This window comes from Patagioenas fasciata, chromosome 14, assembly GCF_037038585.1.
Source record: "Patagioenas fasciata isolate bPatFas1 chromosome 14, bPatFas1.hap1, whole genome shotgun sequence".
In the NCBI taxonomy this organism is placed as follows: Eukaryota; Metazoa; Chordata; class Aves; order Columbiformes; family Columbidae; genus Patagioenas; species Patagioenas fasciata.
This window is the reverse complement of record NC_092533.1, coordinates 12,233,293-12,257,213: the sequence shown is the minus strand read 5'-3', so window position 1 is coordinate 12,257,213 and position 23,921 is coordinate 12,233,293. Positions and strand designations below refer to the sequence as shown.

Here is a 23,921-nt window from a genome sequence, read left to right as displayed (position 1 = left end):
CAACCCCCTAAAAAGATGTCCTCTCTTAAAAAAAAAAAAATAAAAATTAGAAGCATAAACCAAGTAGATACCTACTTGATCTCAAAGGAACAGTGCGGTGTTTTAAGGCATTGACGGGGTGGGGGGGGAGGGAGGACACACGCGATTTGCTCACCCTGCTGCAAATACTGCCAACATGTTCCGTTCGCAGGCCTGCGCGGGGGGGGAGCGAGCGGCTCCGGGAAGAGAGCGGCTCCGCGCCGGCAGGACGCGCCGCTGGCGGGGCGGGGGCTCCCCTGGCCCCGCTGCCGCGGCAGGTGGGCACTGCGGTGCCTGTCGCGGGGCTTCCCCGCTCTTTAGCGCTCCAGGCAAGGTAGCTGCCGGTCCGAATTAAATGGCTGCCTGCTTTTCGGTGCTGCCGGCGTTTGTATGGTTTTGCCGTTTATTTTTCAGCAGCCCTGCCGTCTCTCGGCGGCAGCGCCCCCGTCTCCGCCCCGCTGCTACCCCAGGTGAGGCTTCATCCCACTGCCTCCCTGTCCGCCCCCACCTCAGCCCTTTCTCCTTTAGCCCTTCCCGGGGAGCTGACGCCTCTTCCTTCTCTCGGGCAGCCCCCACACTCCTCGGCCCTGCACACCTCCCGGCTGTTGCTGCTCCCGGGTCGAGGTGCGTGTGTGTGTGGAGTCGGGGCGGTGCGCATCCACGGCACCCCCCGGCTCCGGCCGCGAGGGGCGGCTGCCTCCGCTTTCCGCCAAGTACACGCGGCGGCAAGGAGGGGGTGGCCCGGCCCGGCTCGGGGGTGGTGGGGCAGGGCAGAGACCTCCCGAGCGCCGAATCACTGTGCGTGCGGGACCGAGCTGTGCCGGGGAGCGAGAGGGCTCTCCAGCCCGCCTTGCTCTCTGTGCTACACCCTCACCCTTGTCCCTTCCCCCAAACCATCCGCGGGTTTCTCTTTTCTTTTTTTTTCCATTCTCTCCTCGCCACCCTCCTGCAGCGAGTTAAAAATTTCTTTTGTTAATTGACGCCCCAAGTGTTCCCAATCCCTTCCCCGCGCAGCCCGGGCCGGCCGAGGACGTGTGCACGCCCAGATCCGCTCGGTGAAGCAGCGCAGATCCGCGGGGCTGAGCGGGTATGTGCATGAGGAGGAGGTGAAGGTGTAAAAGGAGCTACGAGCACAAGACAGATTTGCGAGGAATAATTTAACTCCGGTGTTTGTTGTTTTTCAAGGTTTTGGTTTTTTTCTTTCTCTCTCTCCTATCTCTTTTTTTTTTTTTTATTTTGCTCAGGATTTAAATGTCACTCAAAGCATCCCCAAATCAGCTTGCCGCTCGTCTCCGGTTTCTTCCGTGGCATTAATTGGATCACACGCTGCATTTGAAGAGCTCGGGTGTTCTACCCACGAAGGTAAGTGGTCTTATGAATCTGCATCGGGTTTAGATGGTTACTAAAAGCTCGACTGCCTTTTAGGGTGGTGTTTTTCTTCCCCTTGCCCCCCCTTCGCCCAGCCCCGTGCTCAGGTTTAGCTCTACCTGAGGAACTTGCATCCCTGGGTTAAAAGATCGGTCGATGTATGGAAAATGCGCCAGTGGGCCCGGCCGGGGGGAGTGGGGCCGCGGGGGCTCAGCGCCCGCCCCTCAAGTACCAGCAAATGACCCGTGGGAACCGGCGGCGGCAGCCGGCGACCCTCTTCGTCCCCAGTGCCTTTGCCCCTACAACAGCGCCTGGCAGCACAGTAACGGGGAAAACAGCCTAATACCCTCTTACAAGAAACTATTCGTCTTTTTTTTTTTTTTTTTTTTTCTTTTATGAGAAATACTGTAGGCGCCCATCTCCCCTCCTCCCCCACCGCCCGCCCCCGTTGCAGGCGCTGGCTCCTTTGCCCGCACGTCGTCTTGCTTCAGGCGGTTCTTTCCAGGGACCAAAAAGTTAAACTGCCCCCTTCCCCCTCTACCTGCCCCCGGCACCATACGTACGCCGTGCATTCCCCTTTTTAACCTGTTCCCCCCTCTGTCTAATCCGAGTCCGTCCAGCCCTCGCCCCCAACCCCCTTTAAACTAGGTTGCAAAGCCGCTGTACCTACCCTGCAACTCCTAAAACTTCTCTCCTTGTTGTGATTTATATTATTTACTAACAAAAAGGACAACAAAAATATACTTGGTCCTCCTGTGGATTACTTTTTTTTTTTAAAGAATGCATTTCCTTCTTCCCCTTTAATTTTTTTTTTTTTTTTTTTTTGGCAAGGAAATTTGCTCCATCTCCAGCAGCAACCACTGCTCCTTTTGATGTTGTGGTACGCCGTGCGCATGCGCTTCACATTAGAATTACTGCACTGGCCAGAATAAGTTGGATCTCTTCTCTTCACTGAAACCCTAAATCATATCAAAAGCTAAAGGGATGCTGAGAGTCCGGAAAAAGGGTTACTTTGGGATTTGGTCATTCCCCTTAATAATAGCCGTGGTGTGTGCACAGAGGTAAGTGATGACGGTATCTCTTTTGCTTTACTTTGAATTGCACTGCATGCTGCTGCTGAGAGGAATGTACAGCTTGGATCTGAGAATTAAGAAATAACGTAGTATTCTCTTTTTTTTTTTTTTCTTTAGTGTCAATGATCCTAGTAATATGTCACTGGTAAAAGAGACCGTGGATAGGCTGCTGAAAGGCTATGATATTCGCTTGAGGCCAGATTTTGGAGGTAATTTGACTGCTTTCGAATGAGGGAAGATTACATATCCTGGCTGTGTACCTTTTGTGTGTGTGCGTTTTAAACGTGTTGTGGGTGCTGTTGCTCTGGGGGGGTGAGTGTTGCCATTTTCTCGAGCTGATCCAAAGTTAAGCCCATTGTTACTCTATTTTCTTACCACAGGATGCTCTTAATGTGGTCACTTAAGTCTCTTGCATATTTGTAATCGATCCCTCATTTTGAGATACTTTATTAATTCATTTTGTGCTGATATTTTATTAACCTGTAATTAAACCCTTGTTTAACTGACGTTATCGAGATGCAAATCTCTTAAGTTTACCCAGCGTTTGCTCCTCTCAGCCTAATGTGCGTGTGATCACAGTTACTATTTTTGAGTACAAGATGTACTGCTGTTAACTGGTACAAAAATGCCATTTAACCCCCTGCGTGCTCCTACTTCGAACTAGTTTATTTCGGACGTGCTCGCTGTGGGGTGTCCCCCCGTCCCCCGCGGGGCTCACTGGCTGCCGTCCCCTGGGCTATCCCCTCCGCCAAAACACAGGGCTGAGGGTGGCGAGTGGGGTCGCGGCCGCGAAGGCCGAAGCCGCAGCCGCGTTCCCAAGCGGGGCGGGGCGGGAGAGCTCCCGTACCCCCAGACCCAGGCTGGCCCCGAGCCGCTGCACGCCTGGGCCTCTCCGGGTGCGCACCCGCGGGCGGAGCGCGGCGAGCCCCGCTGCTCACACGTGTGTGCGTTACATAAAACACCGCCACAGCTGGCGGGGGGCGCGCAGGGTGAACCCGGTACGAACGCGCGTTCCCCGCGGATCGGTGGGAGCCTCCGTTGGCTTGCTCTCGGGAGGGCGGGGGAGTCAAGGCGCGGGGAAGACTGTTTTGTTTTTTCTTCCTCCTGCCACTCTGGTTTTGTTTAAATATGGTTTCATTTCTATGCTACCTTAGTCCTGCTAACTCTGGTAAGAATGAGTTAAGTTCTTAGAGATCACACTGAGGACCATCTTGTTGGTTTGCAGGTCCCCCAGTGGCTGTTGGCATGAACATAGACATTGCCAGTATAGATATGGTCTCAGAAGTCAATATGGTGAGTATTTTGGGGTCGGGGGTGGTTGCTTTCCGAGGGGGCGGCTGTCGCTTCCCGCGCCTTTGCCAAGGCAGAACAGTGCCCGCGGGCGTGCGGGGACCCGGTGCGGCGTCCTGCCCCGGAGGGCTGCCAGGGCGGAGCGCTCCACCTCCTAAAGGGTCGGCTGGGGGGGGCGGGAGGAGAGTCGTGTTTGCCCCCCACAGCGCTGGGGCCGGTGGGAGCCCCGGGGCGGCAGCAGCGGCCGCGCGGGCGGTTCCTGCGGCAGCGCTCCCGAGGCGCCGCGCGCTCCGCCTTGCCGCGAGCAACGGCGCCCCCTGCCGGCCCCGCGCCCGCACGGCACCCCGCCGCCACCGGGCCGCGCTGCCGTTCCGCGGGCGTCGCGCGGAAGGGCCGCTCCCGCGCACCGGGCCCGCGGGGCCGCGCCTCGCCCCGCTTGGGCGGGCGCGCAGCGTGAGCCCCGCCGCGGGTTCCCGGGGAAACGGGCGTGAGGGTTTAAGGGGTAACCTGTTTGTATGCCTTTGCTTGCTTTGATTATTTTGGTCACGATATTAAAAAAAAAAATAATAATAAATTGCTGCTTAGTCTTAGCAGTGCACTTTCAATGTAAAAAACCAACCAAACAAAACTTTTCTGTATATCCAAAGCTTACCAGTTGTGGGCTTTTTTGTAACCTGACACTATTTTGGATGGTCATGACTGAATCAATGATTTTTCAATACGTTTGTCTCTCCAAATGGTTTGAACTGAGGGTGCTGAAGTACTGAGCTTGTTCATCGCATAATGACACTAACTTATGTTTTGCTTTCATGATGTCAGACACTAATGAAGTGTTGGCAAAACTGGGATTCATACTGCAGAAGAAGCTGTTATTGGTTTAGATGAAACTTTTCTCGCACATACTTTTCTTATTTGGAGATGTTTGTGATCAAGTTTTTATCTTAACTTACATCTTCCTTGGTTAAGGACATAGAATTTGGCCTTAGGGCTTTATACAAGAAGGACAAAAGAAAGACACTGAAGCATGGTAGCAATAACTGGTACAAAATAGATGTCTTCATTAAACTTCTGTCACTAGTAACTAATATTTGTTTGAAACAAACTTTCCATTCTTTTTGAAGAAGTTGTAAGGAAACATTTCTAAATACAAATGTGATTTAGGGATAGTACTGTAGCTGTAATGCTGCATTTGAAAATAATATTTTGAAAGTTATCAGTTGTGTTCATATCGTCCTGATACTAAAATATTTTGTTTAATTCCTGGGTGGCATGTTTATGTTCTCAGACATGTTGCACTGAATGAACTGGCAAACATTTGTTCTCATGCTGCATTGGGTGATGTACAGGAGCTTTTTAATAATGTAAAATCCAGCCCTCAGCCTAATTTGAGAATGACATTACTGGTGGTTGTACTGTGAGACTGGGAGGCCTTGGTGACAGAGAGCTTGATATTGCTCTTTTTCAAGGTACCAGGAAAACTCTGAACAATTTCACCTTATGCAACATTAATTATGAAATATTTTGAAATGGCTAAAAAAACTTTCTTTCACTAAACTTTTAATTTAGTATTCTACCTTTATAAGCTTTAAGTGCGAAGCAAAAAATTGCATTGTATTTTAAACCACTTGCTTTTCTTTTTGAAATAACTGTGGTTAGGAGAGAGATGGATGTGTGGAGTTATTTCTTAGCAATGAGCAGTGTGGGAATGATGAGGGTTTTGAAGGAACTGCAATCTACTGGGTCAGTGTTATATCCTCGCGTCTCTTCAGAACTGGAAGGTAGTGCCAAATGTTTTTGTTTCCTGTGAAAAGATTCTGAATATTCTTGTGAATCATCTTTGTTTCTGTCAGTAATTTCTAAAATTTGATCTCTAATTAAAGGTGAATGGACATCAGAATACTGTGATCTGACACAGACTAACTACAAAACTGAGGATTATTTTTAGTATTTGTAGTTAGTCTATTGTGTTTCTATAATGAAATGTTTGACCTTAGTCTGAAAATACTTTTCTCACAATCTGCAGAACTTGGGGGTTGAGGTAGGGAATGTATAGGCAATTTTGTCCCACACATTTCCCTAAAGCGTTTAAGCTTTGGGTTTATTTTACTCTAAGAAGCTACCTATTTCTGGAAACAAGGTATTTTGCCTTTTTTTTTTTTTTTTTCCCCCCTATTTATTTATTCTTCCTCCTTCACTTACGGTTTCAGAAGGGATTCCAAACCAAGATTGTTTTCCTTATCTACTTAACTGCAAAATGTAACATGTAACAGTTCATTCTACAATGATCTGTATAGTACAACAAGTACTAATATACCATGACAGACCTGAAATAAATGAGAAGAGAGACATGAAATCAGACAACAAAATACTTAGTATACAAGGCCTTTTTCCTTGCAATCACCAGAATTTGGGGTAGAAACCAGGAGGAATACCATTGGATGTTAGCTGATGTAAAGCCTTCTCAGATGAGAAACACTGAAACAATCTTTTTTATTTAGGGACGTATTTTCTGAGCCAAGGGCTTGCTCTTGCTTTGCCTGTAGTCATGGCGAACACCACTGACTTGAGATAAAGGCAAATCATTGCCTGGGGTCATGTATTAACATTAATGGGATCAAACTTTTGCCCTGGGACGAAGGCTAAACAAGCATAGTTATTTAGCTTGAGATCATTTATCTTCATTCCAATGTTAACTCACTTTAAAATTATCATACTTATATTCCTCTTCCAGTCTTGACACATTCCATCTACCATATATATGCGCTGCTCTGCATGCAGAAGGCTTGTCACCAATGTCATGAAATGAATAATAAAGTTTGTACTTTGTTGAACAGGAGAGTTTAGAGTCAATGCTATAGGAAGTAAATGTGTGTTTATGATGTTCAAGAACATTATTGTTCACTTTGAATTCTTTGAGATGATAAATATTTCACATCATAAAAACCTCATTGTGTAACAGGCTTTACAGATGCCTTCCAAATATTTTTTGTATGCAATGGAGTTGGAACTGGAAGCTGTTTAACCTTTTGCAGTCAGAAACTCAAACTGGCATATATCTTAGTTTTCAAAAATGGCTTTGTACTTATGAACGTAAATCTCCAGCTGTGGGAGATGCACTGAATGCATGAGAGGAGAGATTCAGGCATATGTGGTTGCTGACAAGTGTCATGACTGTTTGGACTTCGTTTTTTTGTATTTTGCAAAGAAATAATTTATATCAGGTAATGATTTTATGCAGTACAAAAATGATAATGGCTAATTCCACTCACCTCTCTGGACCAGGCCCTGAAGTATTGTTGAGCGTGTGCTTTATGCTACTTATACTGTAGATTTTCTTAATGTTTCTTTTATTTGGGTAACAATGGTAAAAAAAAAAAAAAAGTAGATGTGAAAGCCAATACTTTTTTTTTTTTCCTGGCCTAATGAATTTGATCTCGCACAAGATGAACTGTGTTGCAGTGAATCTCATGAAATGTTCTCAAGATAGTTTCCAAGTATTTCTTAGTGTACTTGAATTTTCTTCTTGACTTCCTTTTCATTAATACTATCTACTCATTTTAAAATAGTATCTCCAGAGAGCTTAATGGTAGCTTTTTTCCTCTTTTTTTTCCTTTTATTTTTATTTTTATTTTCTTTACTAACCAGTGCTAACTGGGATGTCACATTTCCACGTTTATCTCCATAGTAATTATTGAAGTAGACCCCTTGACCACACAGCAACCAAGGCTGTTCTTAGTTTTAGTTTTCGACTATTTCCTCCCAACACTTCCCTCTTAAAATGTTTTTAAAAAATTGTTACAGGTTGATTAAGAAGTACAGAAATAAATTTTCTTCCCTAGATAGCACTTAAGGTTCTGCATAAATTGTTGTGCATTTGATGAATCTAGGTAAGACATACGGGTTTCTGTGGTTGATATTGGTCAAGTGGTGGTTTTCAGTATCTTGACTTATTTCCTATTAAATAGGCGCTTCCTCCCCCTTCTCTCTCCTCTTCCTTGGTCTGTGGCTATTCTGGGATTCTATTACAGGATGTCTTGGAATGAGAAAGAAATGGTTCATGGATATGTATTTTTACTCAGGGAATATACACTTTTTGAAGTGGTGGATTGTATATGTAATTAAATATAACTATTCATGATGTGGTTCATTTGGGTTGTGCAGAGAGGAACCTGAACACTTTATTTACTTTAAAGTATTTACTCGCTTACCATTGTACAGATTTTGGCAGGTGGACTGGGTATGTGTATGTGGAGTTAAATAGATACAATAGATTAGTTTATCTTAGTTGGAGTTGGAGAAACAAAGGAGCTGTTATCATGTATCAGGGAAAAGTTTACTTATTAGTGTATACCAATTTTTACACGACAGAACCTAATAAATTTAAAGCTGTTAAAAAAAAAAGGACGTTTTTTCATATTATATTCACTGATATTTGAGATAAGCCAAAGTTGCATAAAATAGTAAGTATAATACTTATAGATCAGAATATTCTCAGTCTAAGGAAGCACAGGCACAACTGTAATTTGCTGATAGACCTCTGACTTTCGGTTGCTTTGATAATAGAGACCCACTACTGGTTTTCTTAAAATCTCTGTTTTCTCAAGGTATTTTCAGTAGGGGACATCAACAAAGCTCAAGAGAACACGTGCTTAGATTATGAAAACAAAAGGAGCTGTGTGCCTACCTCTCAAGTAGCAACAGTTATCGTTATGTGTGAAAAGGGAGGAGATGGCTCATGATATAAAAAGAAATGGGAGTTAAATGGTAAGGAAATAGGGTGGAGCTGTTCCAAACCAGAAAACTCAGGGGAAAAGTCCTGGTAAAGAAAAATGAAGAGATAGAAAATCATAAACCAGGAAAAAGTGTCCTATATACAATGCTACAGAAAGAGGTGAGGAAAATTATTTCTGTCAGCAATAACTTCTTTTTTTGATCCATTCTACTGGTACATGTTGCTGTACATGATTAATTGACAGAATAAAGAAAGGACAGGGCTGAAAATGCTTTGGAAAGGAAATACTAGAAATATTGGGAAGGTGTTGCTTCCCTAATCCTTAATAATTCCTGCTGCTAGAGACTGTGTTGGTTTTATTATTTCCCCTGTGCCATAGATGCATATGCTGCTTCACACAAAACTGCATTTCTCAACAGCCAGTTTGAATTTGGCTCTCACCAAATTATTGTGCTTGTGCACTACTGACTCACACTGAAGTGTCTACAGAGGCTCCCGTGAATGCAGAGCAGGTTATGTGTGTCTTAGAACTGAGAACTCTTTTTACTGAAAGTGGGGTAGTTAATAGGTCCGGAGAGGTTCTCCTTCCCCTCTACCCTGTGCTGGTGAGACCAGATCTGGAACATTGTGTCCAGTTCTGGGCCCCTCAGTTCCAGATGGACAGGGAACTGCTGGGGAGAGTCCAGCGCAGGGCAACAAAGATGATTAAGGGAGTGGAGCATCTCCCGTGTGAGGAAAGGCTGAGGGAGCTGGGACTCTTGAGCTTGGAGAAGAGGAGACTGAGGGGTGACCTCATTAAAGTTTACAAATACATAAAGGGTGAGTTGTCAGGAGGATGGAGCCAGGCTCTTCTCGGTGACAACCAATGATAGGACAAGGGCTAATGGGTTCAAGCTGGAACACAAAAGGTTCCACTTAAATTTGGGAAGAAACTTCTCTGTGAGGGTATCAGAACACTGGAACAGGCTGCCCAGGGGATTTGTGGAGTCTCCTACTCCGGAGACATTAAAAACCCACCTGAGCATATTCCTGTGTAGCCTCATCTAAGTGTTCCTGCTCCGGCAGGGGGATTGGACTGGATGATCTTTTGAGGTCCCTTCCAATCCCTGACATTCTGTGATTCTGTGTGATTCTGTGATTCATCTATTCCTTTAATTATTGTCTGGGATAACATCACAAGACATTAATTTTCGAACTAGAGTAAGTTACGTTAGTATGGCCTTTCATTTCTTGTTACTACATGTCTCCAGTTCATGCCTTTTCCTTTTTTAGCTTTAAGGTATGTAAAAGTAAATAAGATTTCCCACGTTCAAGTAAAATGTTTATTCTTGGGGACCAAAACAAGCATTCCTATTGGTATGCTACATGTGGACTGACGTTTTTATGTTAGTTTTGCTAGAATATATGTAGCTACAGTATGAAATGATTGCTCTAGAACATATACACAGGAATATAGTGAGCTTGTAACTACTTTTATTAGCTAATTCAGAAGCAATAATATGTGTTTATATACATTATGTGTATCTGTATTGTGTATATTAAGAAGCATTACATCATTCTTTTTTCTTGTGCGCTATAGTGTTGCAACTCTTTAATCAGCAGAAAATTGTCTTGTTTCATTGGTGGTGATGATTTTTCAAAGTGATCCGTCGTTTCGGCAGACCAGGGGATGGTTGTCAGTAATTTAAAGAGATTGCCTTGGAGGTGATTTGTACAACTGAATTAATAATTATTGCCTTCTTGTTTTCAGAAAGCCCTGACCTATAAATATTTAAGTAATTTGGCTCCTGCCATAGAAGAAAAGATACATTTATCTTTATGTTTTATGGGCAGTGTCTTGGTGCTGAAGCGTGGGAATGAACATGAAGTGTACTTTGTTAGCTCCTACTATAGGCTGCTTTATTTCATAACTTGTCATTGAAAATCACATAAAATCTTTATAGATGAGCAATGTAGTAAAATGAAATATTTTTATGTTGTGCTCTACAAACTTGTTACAAGTTTAAACTGTTCCAATGGTCGTATTTGTGCTTCTTAGTGACTCTAAAGTCTGTTAGTGCACCATGACTAAATCCTTATTATTCCTCCCTCCCATTTTTATCCTCATACCCTGTGCAGCCCTCTGCAAGGTTTATAGTAGAGCCTTAGTATTTAACGGTGTTGAAATACAGTCTTTTATAGCAATAATTGTTTTATTTTTCCGGAAGTAATCCAGATTCCTTGTCGACTTTTCGTGGTTAATGCTGTAGGTCTCTGCAAGCGCTTGTATGAATTAGGTAAGCAAGACTTAGTTCCATCATTTCAAAGGAGGGTGCTCATCCATGAGGCATTTTTTGAAATGCCTCTTTTGAGTGGTGGAAGATAGCATCTTCAGAGTTAAGAACTTCAGAAACAGTCAAATGTTATTAATACAGAAAAAATGGCTACTATGAATGGATGCAATCTGTAAGTTAAAACTAAATGAATGTGCGCAATTATGATATATTTAAATTGTAGGCATGCTGTGGATTGACAAAAAGATAAACAGGACAGAAGCAACCTTATTGCTTCATTGTATTACTATTATTAGTAATAATAATTACTCTTACTATGCTTCTATAGGGATTCCCACCCCGCTCAGATTTATTGACAGCAATGCTATGTACAGTGGACATATAGTGGCAAGTATAACACAAAGCTGTTAAGAATAGCGCTATAGTGGGCAGATTTACAGCTCTAGTCTTACCTGTCTGAAGACCAGGCTGTGAAGTAGCAGTGCTCTCACTTCATAGGTTTCGCCAGTGAATATCTTTGCATGCAAATTGTCTGGCTGTTTTTTTCTAATTAGCTAACCAATGCACAGATTCTCCCAGATTTGGAATCGTATCTACCGCATGTGTCCTTTTTGTATGAGTTTTGCAAATGAGTGTGTAAATACTTCCCAAAGAATAAGGATACCATGCTATTTCTGTCTATCTCAGGCTGCTTTTTGTATATCTCCATCAATGTTAAATCCTGTTAATTTTTATTATGTAAATACTGTCAGAGAGGTTCATTTTTCAGTATTCATATAGTAAGAATTTAGCCACATGGGGAAAGAAGCAACCCTTCTGAGAGATGCATTTTGCATTTCAAGTGTGTGCTGTTGTAATAAGTATGGCAGTTGGGAGTATTTACACTGATTTTTTCCTGTAGACAAACCAGTGATTCATTGTGGTTGTGCTGAAAGACAAATTCAGCTCTGTAAGTTTTGAACAATTAGAAGAAAAAATTATAGGAAATTTGGCCTTGGACAAGAGTAGTATATTAAATTGCCCTAATGAATGCGTATTAAAAAAATCCAGCTGCTTGAAGTGGAAAGTGCTTGTTCCAGTGCCTGCTCTCTGGACTATTTGTTCTTTATTTTCTTTAATGAATAGGCATTTCCATTAACTAAGCAATTCTGTGAAAATGAATTAAAACCCAGAATTTTCCTTCACAGTTGAGTGTCCTGATTGCAGCTCTTGAATGTCTTTCCCGTGGTCATGGGTTTTTAATTGTTTGCTGCATAGTAGCCTGGGTGCAGTGAACCTCAGACAGCTTATTAGCCTTTGGTGCTTCTGAGTGGAAATATTCAGGTTGCAGAGCACCAAGCACAGGGGTCTTTCATGTCATGAATTAGCCTACAAAAGTCTGACAGCACATCCTTTACCTTCTCCTCCGTTGCTGAAAATGTTTCTGAATTGCAGTAGCCGTGACTTTGTTAGGCATAACTTAAGCCTACCAGCTTTATCTATTTTTTAATGAGATTTAAATATTGTGAAGGTGTTTGAATGGGCTGAAGTGGGAAGAACACACCTGTTCACCTGGAACAGCTCAGCTCCATCCTGAGTAGTAGTGCAGTACAGATCTTTGGAAGGGGGAAACTAAATAGTCGATGACAGAAACTTGGGAATTTAACCTTTTCCAGAGATGAGTAATCACAAATAATTTTCCTGAAAAGTTGTTTTGGATTGACACAGGGCAAAGGGCCCTTATGTGCAAAATGCTCTAAATATGTGTGGGTTGTTTTTGCTTTTTAATATGACTTGAAGAAGAATGGGGCAGAAAGTGTAGAGTTGGGTAAAGGTCATGCCAAACCCATTTGAGATGCGAAGAAGGTCTTCCAGATGAGTTTGTGGGTTTTCTTGTATTTGGGATGTCTGAAAAATCTGGTTCTGCGGTTTAGATTTTTGGAAGTGTTTTTCATTCAACTTTTTCTGTTGCGTATGGCTGTGGAGTAGCCAGATGTTCCTGGAGCTTTCAAGGAACTGAAGGCATTTTTTTCTGCAGTGAGAACTGCTTATTAAAACATTTAATCATCAAGTATCTGAATCAGGTACTGAAGACTTTTGAAAAGCTATTCACTGCCATTCACCCTTTTGAAAATCTGCTCCTAGTTTCTGTTGTAGGTGAATTTTATTTTTTAATGGAAATTTAAATTGTTTTTTAATACTTGGAACAGAGGTTCTTCCTGCTTAACTGAGTAAAATTAGTGCTTAAAATTGTTTGTCTTCTGTATAGGTGTTTAAAAAGGTATATTGTAATAAATATATATATATATACACACACATATGTATATTATATATTAGTGAAAGTAGTGAAATATTTTCCTTATGGTCCATAAGGGTAAATATGTGTTGTAATTTGCATAACAGTTATTGCTCAATAGTCCAGAAGCTGTTGTGGTCCATTGTGTAATCCAAATTTGTTTCTTAGACAAAGTGTATTTTTGAGTTAATAGACCCTGCAGCTCCAAAGGAGTTGTAGGACATTGTGGATGTTTTTTTCTTTCAAGGGCTGCTGACCCAACAGGCTCTGTTGGCTCCCACAGGGGTGTCAGAGAAATGACGTTAATCCATGTTTGATGAGAGGTGCACTGAAGGAGTCATAAAATTTAAGTGAAACAAAATTAGTTTGAAGGTGCAGTAGACTGAATTTCTAAATTAAGTAATTTGGCAGTGAAACTCTTTTATTATTCCTTTAATGAAATGATTTATTTTTTTAGATAGTGCAGAGGGAAGAAGGAAATTAAACAAACATGCGCACCATATTTACAAACAAAAAGCAGCATTTTGCAACTATTTGCAACATTGTTTCCCTAATCATGTAAGGCCATAAATACCCAAAGAAGCCTTTTAATCAGTCTGAAATCTTGCTAAAATTTAAGTGAACTCTCAATCTGTTATACTGTCCTGGTGGTCTTTTTCACTGATACTTTGCAATGTGAGGTGCTTTTAGAAATTCCACTCCTAATAGAATTAGAGATGTAATGTTCGTGTCTTATAGTACATGCTACCTTAGGTTGCTCAGGATAAAATGCTTAACAACCTCAGTAGATAGAGAAATGACTTGCAAAATTACTTTCTTTTTTTTTTAATTTTGAAAGAAACCTTTTCAAAGATGTGGGAGCGGTTAATGGGCTAAGCATAGCTGAGACCTTTTGTATCAAGTTTCAGTAAAAATAGATTATTATAGCTGAAATATAAGTCCCAGAAAAATAGATTTGTAATGGAAATGCCAGGAGACCCTTAACTATAATCATTCTTGTTAGTGTAAATGCCTAGAAATGAATACAATTTTCATTGATCCACTATTATGTGACACAAGTGACCACTTACAGAGAAATCCATAATAATTTTAGTTAACTGTCTGCGTTCAAAAATGCAGTTAAAAGTACCCACCTCTGTGCATGGACTTTGCAGAATGCATTTGTGAACTCAAGTCTTGTCTTGAATCCTTAAAATGTGTAAATCTGATGCTGATTTTTCCACTGAGGCTATTTCTACCCTGTTTTCACAGAAGATTTGTGGGTATTTAAATGACTTGAAATGCAATACAATGGGGCTCATATAACGTAGTAGTCTCCAAAATCGTTGCTGTGCAATAGGTGCTCTTTTGAAGTGAAGGGATGTACTTGGTAGTTTTTATTAGCCAGAAAGTCATAACACCTTGCTGGCATCTTTGATTTAAGGAAATTTAAAAGCTGAGTCCAATCATAGAAGAGTACCTTTTTACTCTTAGGCTTGTGTCTGTACCATAAACAAATGCATTGGTGAGGCAGCACTAGGAGGCTCATGTAGTTCTTATCAGGGCCAAACTTTGCGTGCTTATAAATGGAAGACATCAGTTTACATCAATCTCTTTCTGGCATCCTTTTTTACTTCAAGTTAAATGAATAAAAATGCAGCATTTTGTTCCGAATTATAAAATCGTCTTGGGTAAGGTAAATGGTAATGCATAGTCTCAACTGTAGAATGAAATGTTGATTAACTTTATAATTGAATTGACTTTTTGAGAACACAATGGTGAATGAAATTTTGATATGGCATTTGACATTTTAGAAATAGACATCTATGCTACAATAATATGCAGGCTGGATAACAGTTTTGTTAATGCAAGAAGGCAGTAATTAGTAAGGAGTCAGAATAAGAGATTTCAATAAAAATTGCTGCGCTTGTATACCAAAAAGGTTTTGGTTTGGTCAGTATTATGGGGCAACAGTTGTTTTTGTAAGGAAGCATGTCATGTAATATGTAACTTAAATTATCTATTGAGTTAAACTTTTTGAAAAGAAAGAATGTGCGTATGTGTATTACATATATATTTATATGTACTAAGTTGATTTTTGTTACGGTGATACAGGTAGTTATACAGTAATGTATCATAAGAAATTATTTTGCACAGCTTAAACATTTTTTTGCATTCATCAACCTAGAAGAACTCAAGGCTTCTAGGTTTTTATGTGCTGACTCATCAAGGTAATGGTGTCTAGCTGTGTTGCTGTGTGATCGTATTAGGTTGTCAGATATGGCCTAGGAGTGGTGGTTTGGTTTGTTTTGTTTTTGGCAGTAGAGAGAGTCTATATTATGGTGTGTTTATGTTTCAGGAGAATGTTCATTTAGACCATCTCCTAAGTTGCTATTGAGCTTCAGGTTTTAGTGCAGCATATATGTATTTCATAGAGGCCACCCCATTTCTAATTTTTTTAGTTACTGAAGTGTTCCTCAGTAATAAATAGAGAGTATATTCTTTATGGAGTCTTTAAATATATTTATGAAACCACATGCTCTTACTGCTGTTGTTTGAGCTACATAAGTAGAATATGCACTTGAACTTTCCCTTACCTTCCTTTTTTAAGTAAGAGATAAGAGAAAGCTTAATGGAGAAAGATAGTTGAAAGTAGGTTATGGATGGACGGGGTTTTGTAAATCAGTATTTTTGTGGTTTACTACAGTCTTGATATAGGTCTTCTGGATCTTTTAAGAGAAAAATATATCGTTCCATTTTAAATATACCATTTCCTACAACTTTCTTCTCATATTAAAGCACCCTTAACTGAATCATCAATTGTCAGTAATATTAAGACTATGAAACATCGAGTTGGTTTTGAATTTGAAACGTTCATACGCTTTGTAACGTCCGCTGTATAACTGAGGGCTAATTTAAATTTGTCTTAAAAAGGTACAGATGAGATTTTGATTGGTATATGGTACTCTTCCAGCGTGCCCTGTTTTGTGTGAAAAGACGTGACATTTTCTTGACAATTGTGGCCTTTAAAGCCTTGTGTGATAGTCCAGTTGTAAGTTTTGAGGTGCTCTGATTGCTTTCACTGTAGGATGGTAAACCACAATAGAAATTGTTCCTTCTCACCCCCCAGTCTCTGGTTTAGGTTGAGTCCCTATTATTGTGGGCAGCATGTTTGGGAGCCCATTCTGCATTTTGAAAACAGTCTGTGTTTTCTTACCAATTATAGAACGAATCTAGGGAGGGGTAGCTTACTGGGATAAAATCAGCTCTTGTGACTGTTCTGCCCTTCATGAGCTTTCCTGACGTATTCTTTTACTTGCGGTTTTGACCACAACAATGTTGGATAATACAAGCACACAGCTAATGCATGTATGAAAGCTGAAATGCATTCATAGGCTTCTTTGTACTGAACATCAGCTGAAGCACAAGCCTCTTCCCATCATAGCTGATCTGTTTCTCCACTGTTTCATTTCGTTCTTATTGTTTGTTGTTCACCGATTTCTGTCGGTTTGTCCTGACTCTGTGGTGCCTGTTTCTTCCTCTTCCCCTCTATGAGTGGGTAGCAGTTCCCATTCATTCAGTTCCCTTTGTCTCTTGTTTATTCTGGCTGATACAGTAAAATGGTTGAGCATCAATGGCTCGGCAGGTGTAAGAATGTTAACAAACAAAAAATGTAAAGTTGAATTTGTGGTGTGTAAATGTCTGACCGTCAGCCTTAATCTAGCAGGCACTGCTGTTACATCGTGACACTGACTGCAGCAATAATGGCAACCTGAGCACTTACCAAGATAGAAAAAGCAATTCTGCGTGTTCTGTCCTCACATCTTCCTTTGTTGAGGACACATATCCTTTAAGACATAAGCATGTGCTAGAAGTTAAGCTTGTAAGTGCTTTGATGAACAGTGTCCTTTTGATCATCCTGGCTTCAGTCTGCAAAATTGACTATAGCTGGGAGGTGGGGGAGTTTTCCATTGTAACTAATGGTAATGTCATAAACAGGATTATGTCTGGAGTTGTAAGTGGCAGATTAGACAACCATCAAGAGAGAAAATCTGTTTTTCAGCAAATATTCTCAGTGATAAAGAACCTTAGGAGAGAAAGATAAAATGTGATATATAGGCAGAATTGTTTCTATGCAGAATATTTTTTCCAGATTTCCCTTGAGGCATCAGCTGTTCTCTGAACATCCAAGAAGTTCATTGTGCTTCTGATCAGCTTCCCACACATTCTCACCCACATCACTTTGCTGTGTCATCTTAATGTCATTTTTAAATACTAACAAAAGAGGCATTTTGTTTATAACGCAGAAATAAAAATCTTGAGATTGGAAAGAATGTCTTTTTAATGTTATTTTAGCAGATCAAAGCTGATTCATGAGTAGCAAGTATGAAATAAAGTCATTAATGTATTTAAAATTCTCAATTCCTGAGTTAAGGCTTTGTTTAAGAAATACTTTGATTACAGTCATCAGACTTCATAGACTTTTTCCATATATGATTGGCATTATTTTTAGACATTTTACCTTGCTGTGAAGCGTTACATTTAGAATATATAACAGTATAGCAGTTTGAGTGCGTTAAATGGAACAGTGGCCAGGTACGCTCGAGGCCAAGTGGGAAGATGGAAAAGACACCTTTCTCTGGGGAAAATACAAAACCATCTGTGATATAATTTACTTGGCATGGGAAGGTTCAATCAACCACTGTCATCTACTGGCTTTGTGGTGGCCTGATCCGGGAAGTTCCTAGAAAAAACAGAGATATGTTACTGCCACCCTTGCAGGCAAGCACTCATGCAAGTTATCATTTGCATCCAAACTGAACATTTTCAAGATTATTGAATTTACGCTGTGTAGTCTCTTGGCGCTGCAAGGTGAAAAAATTACTCTATTAGAGGTCAGTGAAGCTCGAACCAGTTTCTTCTAGGGAAGAGGGAGGAAGGCGTTGATTTGGGGCTGAGAGCTTGGCTGACATAATGTAGCAAATGTCTTAAAGAAAAGAAAAAAATCTTCCATTTGTGTGTGGAAGTCACTGGATATACATGGATAGCAATTGGAGAAAAATTGTGTTCACTATATCACATATCATCAGCAGAACAAGTGCTCTATCGCAGCTCTCCTGTTTTTGTCAATCTGTGCTTTAAGCCCATGTTTTTTCAGGGACCAATACCTGTGTGGCATCCTTATGGTATGTGCTGGAGATGATGGGAATTTGGCTTTTCAGGAATTACTTCTTACCTCTCAGGACTGAACTGCAGAGTAAGAGTAAAGACAGAAGCATGTAGTGTATTAAAACGTTTCACCTGAAGAGATCAATTTTTGGGCACAGAATTCATCCTAGTGTTTGCAAAGCAGTTAAAAATCACTGTCATTTGAAAGGACCTTCGCAATCTGGAAAAGGGAGGTTCAAGAAGGTTTAGGTATCTAAATAATTGCCTTTTGGATTTAAGACTCTTTTTTAAAAAATCTCTATAATTGAAGTGACTCATATGAGAACAGCACTCCCTTAGTAATGGACAGTTCCTCTAGATCACAGCTGCATGCTATAATCCATTTCTCAACATTGATGTTGACTGGTTCCATTTCATAAATAATCTTCGCGGTAGAAAATCTTGTATTTATTTCCATACTGCTTTGTCAGAATATCGTAGTGGAAATATTTTCCAAGAAATAAGAATGAAAACAGATTAGTCCAAAAACTACAAAATACTAATTTTAGAGCAGCAACCCTTATCTTTTATGTCAATCATCAGTGTTACTTAGCTGATACTTAGTAGTCACAAAAGTAGTTTGTTTCTTAATTCTACTTTTACTTTTTATGACAGTCAGTAAATCAAGTGAACCAAGAGCTCAAGAGATGAATGAAGTTGAACAAAACAAACTAAAATTAGTAACGTTATTTTCTTGCTGTGAGCAATAACTGATTCATGATGTGATGAGAGTAAGGAGACAGATCTCAGTTTGCAATGTGTTTACTTTATGCATTAACTGGCCTTGCTGACCACATCAACTGTGTTACCCTTCTGTCCTCGTGTTTTAGTTTATTTGGATGTTTTGGGGATGAGGATTTTTTCCAGAGTCTTTAACGTGGAGCTCTTACCTGTTTGGGAAACTCTGCCTTTTCCTTTCTGACTGTGTGTTTTGTTTGTAAATTGGGAGGTATATAGGAAGAATGAAGTCCTTTTTTTTGGTAGAGTATGAAGTATGTGTAATTTGGGTGTACTCTAAAGTGACATTCTGGTCCTCCATTTGTTCTTGCTACCCCTTAGCCAGCCTTCCTGAAAAGCTGAGAGTTGGCTTTTTGCTTTAAGCCTCTGACCAAGGCTGTTTCTGCAGCTCACCTGCCTTTGCTCCCCCTGCTTCTGCATGGGCCTGTTACCTGACAACTGCTGCCTCCTATTTTCAGGTGCTTCTGTTTGCTTTCCTGCATCTTCCCTGTTTCTTACAAATGGCTCCTCACACCTTTGCATAGACAGACTGTTAAGGAGCTTCTGATGGGAAATGAGAGCTGTGATTTAACGAGCATGTGTGGTTTCAAATTTGCAAGGTTCTTCTCAGAAGCAGATGAATTTGAAGTGTCTTTGATGGGTATGTATCTGTGCGTCGGAACCACACAGAGCTTGAGGGCTGGGATTTCTTCTTTTGAAGTGTGTTGTTCTCTTGTCTATCTGCCATGTTCTGAACCTTGTTGTATGAACCGCTTGTTGAGAGAAAAGACAAAATGTTGATTTTTAGAATGTAAAGTATCTCTACTTTCTGCTGAGAGGAACAGTAATTTCTGGAGCATTCTACTCTGCTCTACTCATAATTGCACACGTTCTTGTCTGTGAGTTTACATTTTAATTCAGGTGTACTACGTTAAGTAGGAAGTCACCTGGCTGATGCTGAGAAGTGCAAAATGGCACCAAGGAAGTCGGTTTAAAGAAGTTGGATGAAAAAGTGGGACCTGTTTTAGAAGATACAGATAGGTACTTAACTGAGGACCACAATGTGAGAGGACCAAGAGGTAGCATATGGGGAATCAGCCAGAACTGATGGTTTTGTTTGGTGGAGAAAGCCAGCTTTGAGTATAAAGAGCAGTATTTCTGTTGTTCGAGATGAAAGTCTGTGGGAAGATGCAGCTTTGGCAACTCTGAGCAGTTGAATGGTGTAGTCTTCAACTGAGATTTTTGAGGCACTGGCATTGAGTCTAAATGAACCTATTTACAACTACATAAATGTGGTCACCAATTTGATTTTAAGTGTCCTCCTGACTTTCATTTTTTTGTTTGGTATATGGCAATGCATAAGTTTATACATTTGGAATTTATGATACCTCATTAAAATATATTACCATGTTTTAAAAATGAAACATTTGACATTGCCTTTGCACCTTTCTTGACTAGTACATACTGATAATATTGTGGGGTTTCTTTCTATAATACACTAGTAATATCACTTAAGCATTTCTGCGGCAATGGCAGGTTTTAAGTTGTTTTTGTTATAAGGGCTTTGAACCTTCTAGAATGTATGAGATAGAAAAATGAAAATAACGTACTGTGATCAATTTTTCTTTTTTAAATGAGCAAGTTCAATTCTCATCAATGCTCTCTTCTTGTCAGAAGAAGTATGTGTAAGAGAATAATTCTGGTAAGCTTTGTTTTAGTTGCAGCCGTGCAAGTAGTAACATTATAATAGGTCTCTGAACAAAAGAGGTTTTTTTTCCCTCTCTAGTAGTTTTCATGTGTTCAGGATCATCAAAGGTATCTATCTATTTTGGTGTTATATACACAAGGAATTTTTTAAAAAGAGAGACAGATCTGCAAGGAAAAGTGCCTAGATTATGATCTGAACCCTCTGAAACGCTTCTGTAACAACCCTCGGAGGGTGCTTCGTTCTGCAACCTTATCAGTTGGCAATAGCCAACTGAGATGACCTGGTGGTGAGATTTTTGTTGTACTGGACTGTAATACAACTATTTAGTTTTAGTTTCGTCTGTTTTTTTTTTCCATTAGTATCCAAAGGTTAAAAATACTAAGGTCACACAACCTATCAGTATAGTGGGCGGGTTTAAAAGCCCAACACCATTACGTGTAGGCTATGCATGCCTCTACTGTGCCAAGTATGTTTTGGTTTACAGGAGGATCATGATATCCCTTAATTAAAGGAAACTATATTATTATTTTGCTTAAAGAAGCATAAGTTTATGGACAGAAAATCAAATGATGATAAAATACATTGTCTGCACACTTGTTTTTTTAATATATAATTCTTGTAGTTGTGCTGCTGCATACCTTTTAATGTGGAATGGGAAAAGATTCATATTTTTCAGTTTTCATTGTATGAAGAATGTCAGAAGTTTTCAAATCAAATATTTGAGTAATGGTTATGACTTAAGATGAACCTGCTACTCATGATTATATAGAACAGGACTCTGCTAAATACTAAGGAACCAAAAAGAGCAATATCCTTAACATGTAAGTTTTTAATGAATTATTCTCTTGCCCTGTTATGATTATTAACAGTATATTTAAGTTGCTGGTCAGACAGGTATTTTAGGAGTGTTGTTTGTAGTTGACTAAGGTTTTATTTTAAGTTAGTCATGAGAATGTGGATTGATGATAGGTGTGCAATTCTCTCATCACAAGTATGATGTCTTCAGAAAATGTTCATGTTTGTTGCAGGACTGTTACACCTTTGCTCTGTGGTGGGGTTGCCTGTGGTTTGGGGTTGTTATGGATTTTTTTTGTTTTTCTTAGAGCAGAATCTGAAGCTTCTTGATCTAGGATGTTAGGGCTCTCCAGGATAGCCCTATCTATTATGCAGAAATATTACTAACAACTTATGAACCTTTTCATAAAATGTTTCACTCGCAGTATGTGCAAAATTCAGTGCAGGAGTGGAAAATGTTACTTTTCTGTAAGGTCATTTAGACTTCATGAAAATTAAAAGAGGATTTTGCACCTCCTTAGCATCTATTAAGCTCTGACATTAGTAGTGCAGTGTTTATCTGAAGATAATCAGGTCCGTTTTTTATGAGGCAGGCATAAATTACCAAGAAAAATTGCATATCATTCTGGAAACAAAAAAGGAAGATAGGAAGTGGTTTTGCAATTAAAAAACATGTTACCGACCGTTTTATAGATTGGTCACTGGGGCTCTAATGTGGGATAATTAACTCTACCTTACATACGGTAAATTATGCTTTTACTCTTTGAGTGCTACTAATGAAAGGCCCTTTAGGAAAACATAGAATGAACTGTAGGATCAATTTTTAAGTCTGGTGCTGTTTACTTTAGCTACCACAGTACCTTATGCCACAGGGAGCATAAAGAAGCAAATAACAATCCTTTATTCAGGCATACAGAGACACAAACATGCAGCACAAGCAATCTGGGCCTACCTCCAGAGCATTAATGGTTTCTCAGTGTCTGCCGAGATAAGTTTAAGAATCTATAGATTTCTATTTAAATTGTATTAAACTCTGGCATGTCCAGATCTTAGACCCTGTACTTAGACACCTCCCCCAGCAGGAAAATATAACTTAATTTACAGGATGTCTTAAGTGTTTTGTTCCTGATCACAAAAGAAATTTGTAGAAGGCAGAGGAACCTAACTGAGGTTTAGTGCCCAAATTACTGGATAATCACTGGACCATCAGATGAGGAAGGGAGGCTACCTAAGGAGAGAGGAGGTTAAAAATGGCCCGGGCCTAGCCTGCTCTCCCAGCTTAAAAATGGGAGAAAAAAATTTAAAAACTCAAGGTTCTATGCTTTGGAGTTCCTTGAGAGGACTTGGCTTTACATGTATGCAGTTTCCTGGTCTGAACTGGATGGGCACTGATGACATATGTTACCTCTGAATTACTGATTTATATAGATAGGTTTACTTGTGACAGGTTTGAGAAATTACTCATGATTCAAATATAAATCAAAAGAAATATAATGTAATAAACAGAGTTCTGTCAGATACCATAAAATGTGAAGCTTCTAAAAGGAAACATATAAGCTATATAGTAATATCTACTTTTAAACATGGAATCCATGACAGATAATTAGAGGTAGCTAGATGACAATTACACTATGCAAAATAAAATATTGGAAGCAAGCTAATAAAAGTCAACACTTTCACAAAGTTTTTACTGTAGAGGACTCCTGAAATGAACATGATTATCATTAGAACAATCTTGTTTCTCCTTCCGGTGACTGTCTGTATACATATTTTGCTGTGGTTATGCATATGTTTCAAGCTCCCATATTTCAAGATATTTTTAATTGTTAAAGTGTGAAATAGAGCTTTCATTGTGCCTTTTTTGTTCTCAATTGCCTGCTGTCTGAGTTATAGGCAAGTTTAATTTTTTACTATATTCATCCAGACCACAGGAGAATCATTGCTTTAATTAGTAAATTGCTTTTCAGTTATGTTTTTCCATAAACTAATCACGGTTGAGTTTGCGTTACACTGCAGTGCTTATCCACTCTTGTCAAGTTTGTGTTAGGAAACCAGCTGAAGGAGGGAAACCAGCCAGTGGGTAGGACTTTCCTAAATCTGTAGATGCTTATTCAACACTGAAATACCAGGCTGTCAACTGAGGCACAGAAATTTTCAGATTCTTCAGCTTGTGTTTCTTGATACTGGAAACTCTGAAAAGCCTCTTGGCTACAGCTGCATCACCAGCGTGCAAGCTGTCTTGTGTCCCAGGAGAGATGCCATTGCCACCTCACTTGTTGCCATGAACCAGCCTACAGCACTGAGCAGACCTTTACTGGCAGTTGGTTGTGCAACAAGAGTCAAGTTGCCACTGCTGTTGCTGAGGATCTTAGCCCAGATGGCTCTGGACTCCCTGATGGGTTTCCATTTTAGTATGAAGAACCTTTGCACTGTCTTCAAATGTTGTGTAAGCACTTCTTTCTCCAGTAGCTTTGTCCAACAGTTA

At 40.2% G+C, this 23,921-nt stretch overlaps 1 protein-coding gene across 3 annotated transcripts in view; it reads left to right on the top strand.

Annotated features, from left to right (window-relative positions):
* Positions 1-257: 257 nt before the first annotated feature.
* GABRB2 (gamma-aminobutyric acid type A receptor subunit beta2) overlaps positions 258-23,921 on the top strand; it is a 134,598-nt gene continuing 110,934 nt past the window's right edge. For 2 of the 3 annotated variants that reach the window (XM_065849106.2, XM_065849105.2), the window contains exons 1-5: positions 800-1,105; positions 1,263-1,380; positions 2,218-2,447; positions 2,577-2,668; positions 3,685-3,752. In XM_065849106.2, the coding sequence (XP_065705178.1) occupies positions 2,371-2,447; positions 2,577-2,668; positions 3,685-3,752 (237 nt within the window). In that variant the 5' untranslated portion in view covers positions 800-1,105; positions 1,263-1,380; positions 2,218-2,370. Of the gene's footprint in view, positions 489-799; positions 1,106-1,262; positions 1,381-2,217; positions 2,448-2,576; positions 2,669-3,684; positions 3,753-23,921 lie in introns of those variants that run through there. The other variant, XM_071814793.1, reaches the window with a different exon arrangement.